This window comes from Babylonia areolata, chromosome 2 (genome assembly GCF_041734735.1).
Source record: "Babylonia areolata isolate BAREFJ2019XMU chromosome 2, ASM4173473v1, whole genome shotgun sequence".
NCBI lineage: Eukaryota > Metazoa > Mollusca > Gastropoda > Neogastropoda > Buccinidae > Babylonia > Babylonia areolata.
In genome coordinates this window covers 1304868-1320742 of record NC_134877.1, presented here as the reverse complement: position 1 = coordinate 1320742, position 15875 = coordinate 1304868, and the positions used below count along the sequence as shown (strand labels likewise).

Below are 15875 nucleotides of genomic sequence, written 5' to 3'. Positions count from 1 at the left end.
GTATTACTGTAATTGTCGGGGGTCCCACACTACGTTCAGAGGGTCACTCTAATGCTCCACACTACGTTCAGAGGGTCACTCTAATGCTCCACACTACGTTCAGAGGGTCACTCTAATGCTGCACACTGATCAGTCTGTATTACTGTCATTGTCGGGGGTCCCACACTACGTTCAGAGGGTCACTGTAATGCTGCACAGTGATCAGTCTGTATTACTGTCATTGTCGGGGGTCCCACACTACGTTCAGAGGGTCACTCTAATGCTCCACACTGATCAGTCTGTATTACTGTCATTGTCGGGGGTCCCACACTACGTTCAGAGGGTCACTGTAATGCTGCACACTGATCACTCTGTATCACTGTCATTGTCGGGGTCCCACAGTACGTTCAGAGGGTCACTGTAATGCTCCACACTACGTTCAGAGGGTCACTCTAATGCTCCAGACTACGTTCAGAGGGTCACTGTAATGCTGCACAGTGATCAGTCTGTATTACTGTCATTGTCGGGGGTCCCACACTACGTTCAGAGGGTCACTGTAATGCTGCACACTGATCAGTCTGTATTACTGTCATTGTCGGGGTCCCACACTACGTTCAGAGGGTCACTGTAATGCTGCACACTGATCAGTCTGTATCACTGTCATTGTCGGGGGTCCCAGACTACGTTCAGAGGGTCACTGTAATGCTGCACACTGATCACTCTGTATTACTGTCAGGAGGAAGGTGGCAGAATGGTTAAGACGCTCAGCTGCCAATACAGAGAGTCCGTGAGGGTGTGGGTTCGAATCCCGCTCTCGCCCTTTCTCCTAAGTTTGACTGGAAAATCAAACTGAGCGTCTAGTCTTTCAGATGAGACGATAAACCGAGGTCCCGTGTGCAGCACGCACTTGGCACACTGAAAAAGAACCCATGGCAACGAGAGTGTTGTCCTCTGGCGAAATTACGTAAAATGAAATCCACTTTCATAGGTACACAAATATGTAAGCATGCACTCAAGGCCTGACTAAGCGCGTTGGGTTATGCTGCTGGTCAGGCATCTGCTCAACAGATGTGGTGTAGCGTGTATGGATTTGTCCGAACGCAGTGACGCCCCCTTGAGAAAGTGAAACTGAAACTGAAACTACTGTCATTGTCGGGGTCCCAGACTACGTTCAGAGGGTCACTGTAATGCTGCACAGTGATCAGTCTGTATTACTGTAATTGTCGGGGGTCCCACACTACGTTCAGAGGGTCACTCTAATGCTGCACACTGATCAGATGGGCTGGATACATACAGAGGCAGGTGGTGTTCAGGTGTCTAGGTGTTGGTAATGTATGTGTGTGTGTGTGTGTGTACATTTTGTCATCAACACTCTCCATTTGTCTTGCTTACAAGATGTTGATAATAGTGCCCTGTACTGTTAATGTTTGTAACCATCCCTCCTCCCTCACACACTGTCAGTGCTCAGGGCCTCTGTGTCATCATGAGAAATCCCCAAATAGCGCAGACAGCATTGTGCTTTGACAAAGTGATGTGATTTCCATAAAGATTGTTTGGTGCAGTGCAGTGTGTGTTGGGACATGTTAGTGTGTTACCTTGTTATCATGTGACGGTGGTGCCTTGTTATGTGACAGTGATGATGTGTTACCTTGTTATCATGTGACGGTGGTGATGTGTTACCTTGTTATCATGTGACGGTGGTGTGGTACCTTGTTATCATGTGACGGTGGTGCCTTGTTATGTGACTGGTGATGTGTTACCTTGTTATCATGTGACGGTGTTACCTTGTTATGTGACTGGTGATGTGTTACCTTGTTATCATGTGACGGTGGTGATGTGTTACCTTGTTATCATGTGACGGTGGTGATGTGTTACCTTGTTATCATGTGACAGTGATGTGTTACCTTATTATCATGTGACGGTGATGTGGTACCTTGTTATCATGTGACAGTGGTGATGTGTTACCTTGTTATCATGTGACGGTGGTGATGTGTTACCTTGTTATCATGTGACTGGTGATGTGTTACCTTGTTATCATGTGACTGGTGATGTGTTACCTTGTTATCATGTGACGGTGGTGATGTGTTACCTTGTTGTCATGTGACTGGTGATGTGTTACCTTGTTGTCATGTGACAGTGATGTGTTACCTTGTTGTCATGTGACTGGTGATGTGTTACCTTGTTGTCATGTGACAGTGATGTGTTACCTTGTTGTCATGTGACTGGTGATGTGTTACCTTGTTGTCATGTGACAGTGATGTGTTACCTTGTTATCATGTGACGGTGGTGATGTGTTACCTTGTTATCATGTGACTGGTGATGTGTTACCTTGTTATCATGTGACTGGTGATGTGTTACCTTGTTATCATGTGACGGTGGTGATGTGTTACCTTGTTATCATGTGACTGGTGATGTGTTACCTTGTTATCATGTGACAGTGGTGATGTGTTACCTTGTTATCATGTGACTGGTGATGTGTTACCTTGTTATCATGTGACTGGTGATGTGTTACCTTGTTATCATGTGACGGTGGTGATGTGTTACCTTGTTATCATGTGACGGTGGTGATGTGTTACCTTGTTATCATGTGACGGTGTTACCTTGTTATCATGTGACGGTGGTGATGTGTTACCTTGTTATCATGTGACGGTGGTGGTGTGTTACCTTGTTATCATGTGACTGGTGATGTGTTACCTTGTTATCATGTGACTGGTGATGTGTTACCTTGTTATCATGTGACTGGTGATGTGTTACCTTGTTATCATGTGACAGTGGTGATGTGTTACCTTGTTATCATGTGACTTTTGATGTGTTACCTTGTTATCATGTGACTGGTGATGTGTTACCTTGTTGTCATGTGACTGGTGATGTGTTACATTGTTATCATGTGACAGGTGATGTGGTACCTTGTTATGTGACTGGTGATGTGTTACCTTGTTATCATGTGACTGGTGATGTGTTACCTTGTTATCATGTGACGGTGGTGACCTGTGACACCTGTAGGCAGTCACTGCTGCCTGTAGACCCTGGGACATGTTAGGTTATTACCTTGTTATCATGTGACGGTGATGCCCTGTGACAGTTGTAGACAGTCAGCACTGCCTGTAGACCCTGGGACATGTTAGGTTATTACCTTGTTATCATGTGACGGTGATGCCCTGTGACAGTTGTAGACAGTCAGCACTGCCTGTAGACCCTGGGACACGTTAGGTTATTACCTTGTTATCATGTGACGGTGGTGACCTGTGACACCTGTAGACAGTCACCGCTACCTGTAGACCCTGGGACATGTTAGGTTATTACCTTGTTATCATGTGACGGTGGTGCCCTGTGACACCTGTAGACAGTCAGCACTGCCTGTAGACCCTGGGACATGTTAGGTTATTACCTTGTTATCATGTGACGGTGGTGACCTGTGACACCTGTAGACAGTCACCGCTACCTGTAGACCCTGGGACATGTTAGGTTATTACCTTGTTATCATGTGACGGTGGTGACCTGTGACAGTTGTAGACAGTCAGCACTACCTGTAGACCCTGGGACATGTTAGGTTATTACCTTGTTATCATGTGACGGTGGTGACCTGTGACACCTGTAGACAGTCACCGCTACCTGTAGACCCTGGGACATGTTAGGTTATTACCTTGTTATCATGTGACGGTGGTGACCTGTGACAGTTGTAGACAGTCAGCACTGCCTGTAGACCCTGGGACATGTTAGGTTATTACCTTGTTATCATGTGACGGTGGTGACCTGTGACACCTGTAGACAGTCAGCACTACCTGTAGACCCTGGGACATGTTAGGTTATTACCTTGTTATCATGTGACGGTGGTGACCTGTGACAGTTGTAGACAGTCAGCACTACCTGTAGACCCTGGGACATGTTAGGTTATTACCGTGTTATCATGTGACGGTGGTGCCCTGTGACACCTGTAGACAGTCACCGCTACCTGTAGACCCTGGGACATGTTAGGTTATTACCTTGTTATCATGTGACGGTGGTGCCCTGTGACACCTGTAGACAGTCAGCACTACCTGTAGACCCTGGGACATGTTAGGTTATTACCTTGTTATCATGTGACGGTGGTGCCCTGTGACACCTGTAGACAGTCAGCACTACCTGTAGACCCTGGGACATGTTAGGTTATTACCTTGTTATCATGTGACGGTGGTGACCTGTGACAGTTGTAGACAGTCAGCACTACCTGTAGACCCTGGGACATGTTAGGTTATTACCTTGTTATCATGTGACGGTGGTGACCTGTGACACCTGTAGACAGTCACCGTTACCTGTAGACCCTGGGACATGTTAGGTTATTACCTTGTTATCATGTGACGGTGGTGACCTGTGACAGTTGTAGACAGTCACCGCTACCTGTAGACCCTGGGACATGTTAGGTTATTACCTTGTTATCATGTGACGGTGGTGACCTGTGACAGTTGTAGACAGTCACCGTTACCTGTAGACCCTGGGACATGTTAGGTTATTACCTTGTTATCATGTGACGGTGGTGCCCTGTGACAGTTGTAGACAGTCAGCACTACCTGTAGACCCTGGGACATGTTAGGTTATTACCTTGTTATCATGTGACGGTGGTGACCTGTGACAGTTGTAGACAGTCAGCACTACCTGTAGACCCTGGGACATGTTAGGTTATTACCTTGTTATCATGTGACGGTGGTGACCTGTGACAGTTGTAGACAGTCAGCACTACCTGTAGACGTTGAGCGCCAGTGGTGAGTTGACACGTGTGGACCTGCTGCACTTTACCTCCATACCTCACTGCTTGGGGGCTTGGTGTCACCTGAACATACCCGTCTCCTGTGTCACACATGTGTACAGAGACGAGGACACAGTTATGGGTTGATTGTGCTTGCTTTGGTTTTGTTCTAGAAATAGTTTTAAGTACTTAACCATTTCAGTTTTAATCACGTTAGCGCATTTGAATTTTGCTTTCTGTGCTGTATTGTTAGCATTATGGTACAATATTATTTTATATTTTGCTTGCTTCATCACTTGATAACTTTTCAGTCAAAGCGGTTAAAACCGTGTATATCTGTAAGAGGGGGTTAATCCAGTCCAATACTGTACATTTTGAAAAGAGAAGAAATCAGAACTTTGATGTTTCAAACAGCAGCATCATTAGCCTTGTTATCACTATGCTTAGTGCACATAGCTTTGCTGTTCTGTTCACCCTGTTAACCCGTGTCTGTGTGGTTAAAACGGTTTGTGTTTCTATTTTCTGTAACAGTGTCGGGGAGAGGTAAGGGTACTTTCAGACCTTGGCATGCCAACTCATGCCTGCATCAACGTGAAATAAATGTAGTGATAACACGGCATGCTGTCATTGTGTTCATTGTCAGGAAAGGAATGCAGTCTGGGTTTCTTTTGGAGTGCTGTGTGGAACTGTCCTTGTTTGAAAGGGCCTTTGTCTGTCTGTGCCTTTGTTTGTTTTTATTTTATTCTTTTTTTGCTTATCATTGGCTGAGTGTTTCATTTCGGAGGGAGGATAGGAAAGTGCAGAGGGAATTTATTGAACAGAAGGTAGGACTGCATTTGTGTGTGTCTGTGTGTATAGGTGTGTGTGTGAGAGTTGTGTGTGTCTGTGTGTATAGGTGTGTGTGTGAGAGTTGTGTGTGTCTGTGTGTATAGGTGTGTGTGTGAGAGTTGTGTGTGTCTGTGTGTATAGGTGTGTGTATAGGTGTGTGTGTGTGAGTTGTGTGTGTCTGTGTATAGGTGTGTGTGTGTGAGTTGTGTGTGTCTGTGTATAGGTGTGTGTGTGTGCGTTGTGTGTGTCTGTGTATAGGTGTGTGTGTGTGAGTTGTGTGTGTCTGTGTATAGGTGTGTGTGTGAGTTGTGTGTGTCTGTGTATAGGTGTGTGTGTGTGAGTTGTGTGTGTCTGTGTGTATAGGTGTGTGTGTGAGAGAGTTGTGTGTGTTTGTGTGTATAGGTGTGTGTGTGTGAGTTTTTGTGTCTCTGTATAGGTGTGTGTGTGTGAGTTGTGTGTGTCTGTGTGTATAGGTGTGTGTGTGAGAGAGTTGTGTGTGTTTGTGTGTATAGGTGTGTGTGTGAGAGTTGTGTATGTCTGTGTGTCTGTGTGTGTGTGAAGGGAAGAGAAAGTCCGGAACGTCACTCCAGACAGATGTTTGAATGTAAATATGCATGGATTGTGTATTCTGTATGTTGTCAGAGTCACAAAAATATGGAATGTTCCGGAACGTGAAATCTCTCTCCTCTGTAACTAACGCATAGCTGTAACTTTGGTTTCTCTTGAGGAATGGGAAGAGACAGTCTGGGAAATGAAGTCTAAGAAATAAAGAAAGAGACATCCATATTTTGTGATTATCTCATGTCTTGTTCGGTTGGTCCTCGTCTGGTTGTGGCTTTTACGTGTTTGAGGTTTTTTTTTTTGTTTTGTTTTTTGTCACCCCCTTGTGACGTCTGTGATGTGGATTGACAGTGGAGTTATTATAGATTAACAAAGCACGAAATTTGAATTAAAAAATCTGTTGTTACATAGCATGAAATTTAAAAAAACAAAACCAGTTGATACATCACTGAAAATGTGAAGTAAACCACATCTGTGTTTGACTTCCCACAGCACTTTGGTTTTGCATGTGTGTACGGTTTGTAGATGTTGTCTGTTTTGCACTATGCTGTTTTGCATGTCTGTACAGTTTGTAGATGTCTGTTTTGCATCTGCTGTTTTGTGTGTCTGTACAGTTTGTAGATGTTGTCTGTTTTGCACCGTGCTGTTTTGTGTGTCTGTACAGTTTGTAGATGTTGTCTGTTTTGCACTGTGCTGTTTTGTGTGTCTGTACAGTTTGTAGATGTTGTCTGTTCTGCATTCTGCTGTTTTGCATGTCTGTACAGTTTGTAGATGTTGTCTGTTCTGCACTGTGCTGTTTTGTGTGTCTGTACAGTTTGTAGATGTGTCTGTTTGCTTTCGTGCTGTTTTGCTGTCTGATACAGTTTGTAGATGCTGTTTTGTGTGTCTGTACAGTTTGTAGATGTCTGTTCTGCATTCTGCTGTTTTGTGTGTCTGTACAGTTTGTAGATGTTGTCTGTTTTGCATTCTGCTGTTTTGTGTGTCTGTACAGTTTGTAGATGTTGTCTGTCTGCTCTGTGCTCTACTGTACATAACCTGTGTTCCAAAGTGTGACTTTTTTGTGTGTCATCCTGAGTGTTGGAGTGAACCCCCTCACTGTTGCATGAATACAGTCAGTTGAGAGTTTGACATCAGTCATGTGTGTGTGCCACCTTTGACAGAAAGAGGACTGCTGACAGGTGAAGATTCCTGCAGAGACGGAGAGGTGTGTGTGCTTAGTTGCTGTCAAGATAATGGAGATGGAGGGTATAGGCACCTATGTACGCAAAGGTGTATATGGCTAGTGCTTGGAAGGCAGTGATGAGTTAGCTGTCATCTCACTGACTTGATCAGACCTTCTCAAGGATGGATTGCTGTATCTCTGCTGTCCTTTTGTGATAGCGCCACTTGTTTAATGTTTCATGGTGAAGGTTATATGTCATTGTTGTAAAACGTTACTGTTGATGGTAAACCCTTTCACAGCCAACTTTGCATTTCAACACCAGCCAGGTAGAACAGTGATGTCACTGAAAGGTGACCACAGCCAGGTAGAACAGTGATGTCACTGAAAGGTGACCACAGCCAGGTAGAACACTGATGTCACTGAAAGGTGACCACAGCCAGGTAGAACACTGATGTCACTGAAAGGTGACCACAGCCAGGTAGAACAGTGATGTCACTGAAAGGTGACCACAGCCAGGTAGAACACTGATGTCACTGAAAGGTGACCACAGCCAGGTAGAACACTGATGTCACTGAAAGGTGACCACATCTAGGTAGAACACTGATGTCACTGAAAGGTGACCACAGCCAGGTAGAACACTGATGTCACTGAAAGGTGATCACGGCCAGGTAGGACACTGATGTCACTGAAAGGTGACCACATCTAGGTAGAACACTGATGTCACTGAAAGGTGACCACAGCCAGGTAGAACACTGATGTCACTGAAAGGTGACCACATCTAGGTAGAACAGTGATGTCACTGAAAGGTGACCACAGCCAGGTAGAACACTGATGTCACTGAAAGGTGACCACAGCCAGGTAGAACACTGATGTCACTGAAAGGTGACCACAGCCAGGTAGAACACTGATGTCACTGAAAGGTGACCACAGCCAGGTAGGACACTGATGTCACTGAAAGGTGACCACGGCCAGGTAGAACACTGATGTCACTGAAAGGTGACCACAGCCAGGTAGGACACTGGCGTCACTGAAAGGTGACCACAGCCAGGTAGAACACTGATGTCACTGAAACGTGACCACATCTAGGTAGAACACTGATGTCACTGAAAGGTGACCACAGCCAGGTAGAACACTGATGTCACTGAAAGGTGACCACATCTAGGTAGAACACTGATGTCACTGAAAGGTGACCACAGCCAGGTAGAACACTGATGTCACTGAAAGGTGACCACAGCCAGGTAGGACACTGATGTCACTGAAAGGTGACCACAGCCAGGTAGAACACTGATGTCACTGAAAGGTGACCACAGCCAGGTAGAACAGTGATGTCACTGAAAGGTGACCACAGCCAGGTAGAACAGTGATGTCACTGAAAGGTGACCACAGCCAGGTAGAACAGTGATGTCACTGAAAGGTGACCACAGCCAGGTAGAACAGTGATGTCACTGAAAGGTGACCAGTGATGTCACTGAAAGGTGACCACAGCCAGGTAGAACAGTGATGTCACTGAAAGGTGACCACAGCCAGGTAGAACAGTGATGTCACTGAAAGGTGACCACATCCAGGTAGAACACTGATGTCACTGAAAGGTGACCACAGCCAGGTAGGACACTGATGTCACTGAAAGGTGACCACATCTAGGTAGAACACTGATGTCACTGAAAGGTGACCACGGCCAGGTAGAACACTGATGTCACTGAAAGGTGATCACGGCCAGGTAGGACACTGATGTCACTGAAAGGTGACCACATCTAGGTAGAATACTGATGTCACTGAAAGGTGACCACGGCCAGGTAGGACACTGATGTCACTGAAAGGTGACCACAGCCAGGTAGAACACTGATGTCACTGAAAGGTGACCACGGCCAGGTAGAACAGTGATGTCACTGAAAGGTGACCACATTCAGGTAGAACACTGATGTCACTGAAAGGTGACCAGTGATGTCACTGAAAGGTGACCACAGCCAGGTAGAACACTGATGTCACTGAAAGGTGACCACATCCAGGTAGAACACTGATGTCACTGAAAGGTGACCAGTGATGTCACTGAAAGGTGACCACAGCCAGGTAGAACACTGATGTCACTGAAAGGTGACCACGGCCAGGTAGGACAGTGATGTCACTGAAAGGTGACCACAGCCAGGTAGAACAGTGATGTCACTGAAAGGTGACCACAGCCAGGTAGAACACTGATGTCACTGAAAGGTGACCACAGCCAGGTAGAACAGTGATGTCACTGAAAGGTGACCACAGCCAGGTAGAACACTGATGTCACTGAAAGGTGACCACGGCCAGGTAGAACAGTGATGTCACTGAAAGGTGACCACATCCAGGTAGAACACTGATGTCACTGAAAGGTGACCACGGCCAGGTAGGACACTGATGTCACTGAAAGGTGACCACAGCCAGGTAGAACACTGATGTCACTGAAAGGTGACCACAGCCAGGTAGAACACTGATGTCACTGAAAGGTGACCACAGCCAGGTAGAACAGTGATGTCACTGAAAGGTGACCACAGCCAGGTAGAACACTGACGTCACTGAAAGGTGACCACATCTAGGTAGAACACTGACAGTCACTGAAAGGTGACCACAGCCAGGTAGGACACTGATCTCACTGAAAGGTGACCACAGCCAGGTAGAACAGTGATGTCACTGAAAGGTGACCACAGCCAGGTAGAACACTGACGTCACTGAAAGGTGACCACATCTAGGTAGAACACTGACGTCACTGAAAGGTGACCACAGCCAGGTAGGACACTGATGTCACTGAAAGGTGACCACAGCCAGGTAGAACAGTGATGTCACTGAAAGGTGACCACAGCCAGGTAGAACACTGATGTCACTGAAAGGTGACCACAGCCAGGTAGAACAGTGATGTCACTGAAAGGTGACCACAGCCAGGTAGAACAGTGATGTCACTGAAAGGTGACCACAGCCAGGTAGAACAGTGATGTCACTGAAAGGTGACCACAGCCAGGTAGAACACTGATGTCACTGAAAGGTGACCACAGCCAGGTAGAACAGTGATGTCACTGAAAGGTGACCACAGCCAGGTAGAACACTGATGTCACTGAAAGGTGACCACAGCCAGGTAGAACAGTGATGTCACTGAAAGGTGACCACATCTAGGTAGAACACTGATGTCACTGAAAGGTGACCACAGCCAGGTAGAACAGTGATGTCACTGAAAGGTGACCACAGCCAGGTAGAACACTGACGTCACTGAAAGGTGACCACATCTAGGTAGAACACTGACGTCACTGAAAGGTGACCACAGCCAGGTAGGACACTGATGTCACTGAAAGGTGACCACAGCCAGGTAGGACACTGATGTCACTGAAAGGTGACCACGGCCAGGTAGGACACTGATGTCACTGAAAGGTGACCACAGCCAGGTAGGACACTGATGTCACTGAAAGGTGACCACAGCCAGGTAGAACACTGACGTCACTGAAAGGTGACCACAGCCAGGTAGAACACTGACGTCACTGAAAGGTGACCACAGCCAGGTAGAACACTGACGTCACTGAAAGGTGACCACAGCCAGGTAGGACACTGATGTCACTGAAAGGTGACCACAGCCAGGTAGAACACTGATGTCACTGAAAGGTGACCACAGCCAGGTAGAACAGTGATGTCACTGAAAGGTGACCACAGCCAGGTAGAACAGTGATGTCACTGAAAGGTGACCACAGCCAGGTAGAACAGTGATGTCACTGAAAGGTGACCACATCTAGGTAGAACAGTGATGTCACTGAAAGGTGACCACAGCCAGGTAGGACACTGATGTCACTGAAAGGTGATCACGGCCAGGTAGAACAGTGATGTCACTGAAAGGTGACCACAGCCAGGTAGAACAGTGATGTCACTGAAAGGTGACCACGGCCAGGTAGGACACTGACGTCACTGAAAGGTGACCACAGCCAGGTAGGACACTGATGTCACTGAAAGGTGACCACGGCCAGGTAGAACAGTGATGTCACTGAAAGGTGACCACGGCCAGGTAGGACACTGACGTCACTGAAAGGTGACCACGGCCAGGTAGGACACTGATGTCACTGAAAGGTGACCACAGCCAGGTAGAACACTGATGTCACTGAAAGGTGACCACAGCCAGGTAGGACACTGATGTCACTGAAAGGTGACCACAGCCAGGTAGAACACTGATGTCACTGAAGCATCACCAGATCATGGGTTGGTTATTCAGGAACCTACTGCTCTTCATTTTGGGATGTAGGACTGGCCACATTTTGTGCCTGTCACAGGGGAATCCCCAGCTATTCTCAGAAGCCGTCTTTTCTGCGCTGCTTGCACCAAGGAGTGCGGCACTGTGAATTGGCTGGCAGTGAAAGTATTTATGATCTGAAAGTGTGGAAGGGTTTCTCGTTTGATGGTGATAGTTAGCTGTTTGTTAACGTTGTGCCGTCCATGGCGGCATGACCGAGTGTTGCGTTCAGAGTTCAGCAGTGGTGATGAGTTCACAGTTGATGTTGACTCTTGATGGTGACGGTTGCGCTGTTCCCATTCACCCCACACTCAGTCCACCCCCCCACCCCCCACCTCCTCCACCACCACCCCACCCCTCCACACCCACACACAGGTTTATCTGTCACAGTGCAGGCACTGGGCAGTCCACAGGGAACTGCTGGTTTTAGGTCACCAGGAGGCCACACAGCAGTAGAGACCCTGCACTGGAGTCGCATTTTGATGTGCAGTGTATGCATGAAACTTTGGAGCATGAGGGCAAAGGAGCATGGTCATTGCTCAGTGTTTGTGCAGAATGTGGAGGAAATGTGGTGCTGATGATGCGGCTCTGTGTCAGAATGAAGTGTAGACCTACAGAATGTGGAGGAAATGTGGTGCTGATGATGCGGCTCTGTGTCAGAATGAAGTGTAGACCGGCAGAGGCTTCAGTTAGGTGCAGTGCTAGGACATAAAGCAGGGCTTTGACCTGTAGTTATTTTGGTCAAGCCATTGGAGCTTCTGCATTCACCTACTTGTGCTTTATTATTATTTTTTTTAACATACCGTCATTCTCTTGGTGACTGGTGTGAATGTATTGTCAGGTCAGGTCATTAGATCTGCTACTGGTAACCTGTAATCCAGTACAACCTGTTCAGGGTCGGGTTGCCGGCGACTAAACCGGCACTGTGAATGACTGCTGGGAGAGAGGAAGCTGAGTGTAACAGTTGTATGGTGTATGTTTAACCCTTTGAGCCCTGACCACCGCTTTACCAGTGGCAGAGAAAAATGACATAATGCCCAGCCACCGGTAGAGCGGTGCATAAACACTTGAAGCATGCTGAGTCTCAACTTGGCCCGTCAGGGCAGAAATCAGGGACAAAACGTGCGAGAAAACAACTGTACACAACGCAGCAAGTAATTGATCTGCTCGATGATTTATCGGACGTAGAGTATGACAGTGATTACTCTGATAGTGAGGTGGAATTCGAATCGGATGATTTTGGTACAGATAGTGATGTTGAAAATGAATCTGAGCATGCAGAATCAGTTGATCAAAGGAGGCGTGTCAGGTTGAGACTCTGCATGCTTCATGGTAGAAATCGATCTTTTTTATCCAAAGCACATGCACAAAACACAGTGAAAAGGCGCGGCAATGTTGGTACTACGTTCGCTGACGTCAGAATATTACGGTTTTTCTGATTGGCTCTTCAATATAAGTCAACCAATAGCAAAACACGACACAAGTGTTTACGCACCGCTCAACCAGTGGCCAGGCATTATGCCACCCCTCCCCACCACCGGTAAAGCGGTGGTCAGGGCTCAAAGGGTTAAGTTTAGGACAGAACAGAACCATGGCTTGTTTAAAGGAAGAGAACTTTTCAGTTTGCTTTTTGCACCAACCTTCACTGTTCCCGTAATGCCCAGCACAGCCATTGAATCGTGTGTGTGTGTGTGTGTGTGAAAGGGGGAGGAGGGGTGGGGGTGGGGCTGACAAAGAGATGAATCAGTATGATTTTCACGTTTTAGAACTTTGCATGAAGACAGTTACAAAATGCAGTGCAAAAGCGTTTGTTTGAATTTTGCACTTTTATGCAGATTCTCTCTCTCTCTCTCTCTCTCTCTCTCTCTCTCTCTCTCTCACGCACAGAGCATGTGTCTTCATTTATGTCAACAGCTTGCATTATTTATCATTTACAGCTGACATTTAAAGTGTTAAAGTCAACATATGTCAGGAAAAAGTGATAGGGACAGGGTTTTTTTGTTTTGTTTGTTTGGTTTTTTGTTGTTGTTTTTTTAATGGAGAAGTGTTCATCAGGTTTCCAAAATTTAGAAATTGGAATGGCTTTTATTTATACATATATGTAGTGAACAATTATGGCAAGAACAGCACCACAAGACAGTGTTACATATGAAAGCAGAACATGTGATAGAAAGTCAGGCTTCATTCATGTAAATGGGAGCACAAAAAATCCTGTTGTTTATGCATATGAGAATTCTTTTTCAGCTGTGTTTTGATGACTGTAAAAAAACAGTTTTGCACATGCCACAAATTGTGGGATTTTTGGTTTTGTTTTTTAAGATCACTTTCACAATATTGGTTAGAAAATGAAATTTCAAATGGAAGAGGAGTGGAGTAAAATTGGTAACACTGTAAGCGATGGTGTGTATGCATGTTTCTCAGTGTTAGTGTCATGTATTGGCATGCCAAGCTATGGATATGAAGTGTGAGTTGTGTTGCAAAATGTCCTTCTGCCAGAGAATTGAAATGTTTATCGAAAGAATAGATTTTGAAAACAATAAAATAAGTACTGGTTCAACAAGGTTGTAGAATAAGGAACAGTTGGGAGGTAACATTAAATCTCCACACTAAGTGTATAGCTTGAAACACAAACATAAATCAGATGATCAGCATCTCTCAGCTTTAAGTTTATTTTAATGTACACCAAAAATATGGAAAAGAGCTGTTTGTGATTATATTTGATTTATATTGTTTGTTAAAGTATAATGTTGTATAATGTGTGTTGATGTATAGTGCTGGTTGATTTGTAATGTTTGGGGATGTATTTCATTTGTTAATGTATATGCTGTTTACTGATGTTTATACTGATTGCTGATGTATATACTGTTTGTTGATGTTTTGTTTTGGTGGAGAACCAGTATGAAGTGTTGCTGTGTGCAGGTTTGAAGACCAAGGTCGCATGGAGGCCATCATTGTTTTGGAGGAGTTCTGTAAGGAACTGTCTGCCATTGCCTTTGTCAAGCATCATGCCGCAGTCACCAAGTCATGAAGTGTCAGCCATGTCTTTGTCAAGCATCACGCCGCAGTCACCAAGTCATGAAGTGTCAGCCATACCTTTGTCAAGCATCACTCTGCAGTCACCATGAACTGTCTGCCATACCTTTGTCAAGCATCACTCTGCAGTCACCATGAACTGTCTGCCATGCCTTTGTCAAACATCATGCCACAGTCACCATGAACTGTCTGCCATGCCTTTGTCAAACATCATGCCGCAGTCACCATGAACTGTCTGCCATACCTTTGTCAAACATCATGCCGCAGTCACCATGAACTGTCTGCCATACCTTTGTCAAACATCATGCCGCAGTCACCATGAACTGTCTGCCATACCTTTGTCAAACATCATGCCGCAGTCACCATGAACTGTCTGCCATACCTTTGTCAAGCATCACTCTGCAGTCACCATGAACTGTCTGCCATACCTTTGTCAAGCATCATGCCGCAGTCACCATGAACTGTCTGCCATACCTTTGTCAAACATCATGCCGCAGTCACCATGAACTGTCTGCCATACCTTTGTCAAACATCATGCCGCAGTCACCATGAACTGTCTGCCATGCCTTTGTCAAACATCATGACACTGTCACCATGAACTGTCTGCCATACCTTTGTCAAACATCATGCCGCTGTCACCATGAACTGTCTGCCATACCTTTGTCAAACATCATGACACTGTCACCATGAACTGTCTGCCATACCTTTGTCAAACATCATGCCGCAGTCACCATGAACTGTCTGCCATACCTTTGTCAAACATCATGCCGCAGTCACCATGAACTGTCTGCCATACCTTTGTCAAACATCATGCCGCAGTCACCATGAACTGTCTGCCATACCTTTGTCAAACATCATGCCGCAGTCACCATGAACTGTCTGCCATACCTTTGTCAAGCATCACTCTGCAGTCACCATGAACTGTCTGCCATACCTTTGTCAAGCATCACTCTGCAGTCACCATGAACTGTCTGCCATACCTTTGTCAAACATCATGCCGCAGTCACCATGAACTGTCTGCCATACCTTTGTCAAACATCATGACACTGTCACCATGAACTGTCTGCCATACCTTTGTCAAACATCATGCCGCAGTCACCATGAACTGTCTGCCATACCTTTGTCAAACATCATGACACTGTCACCATGAACTGTCTGCCATACCTTTGTCAAACATCATGCCGCAGTCACCATGAACTGTCTGCCATGCCTTTGTCAAACATCATGCCGCAGTCACCATGAACTGTCTGCCATACCTTTGTCAAACATCATGCCGCAGTCACCATGAACTGTCTGCCATACCTTTGTCAAATATCACTCCGCTGTCACCAAGTCATGAACTGGGGGCTTTTTTCTTTCTT

At 46.0% G+C, this 15875-nt stretch overlaps 1 protein-coding gene across 1 annotated transcript in view; it reads left to right on the top strand.

Moving 5' to 3' along the window:
• LOC143296339 (FHF complex subunit HOOK interacting protein 2A-like) overlaps positions 1-14643 on the top strand; it is a 48552-nt gene extending 33909 nt beyond the window's left edge. Inside the window, exons 17-18 of the mRNA XM_076608217.1 lie at positions 4677-4718; positions 14401-14643. Coding sequence (XP_076464332.1) covers positions 4677-4718; positions 14401-14509 — 151 coding nt within the window. The 3' untranslated portion in view covers positions 14510-14643. The remainder of the gene's footprint in view (positions 1-4676; positions 4719-14400) is intronic.
• Positions 14644-15875: the final 1232 nt, after the last annotated feature.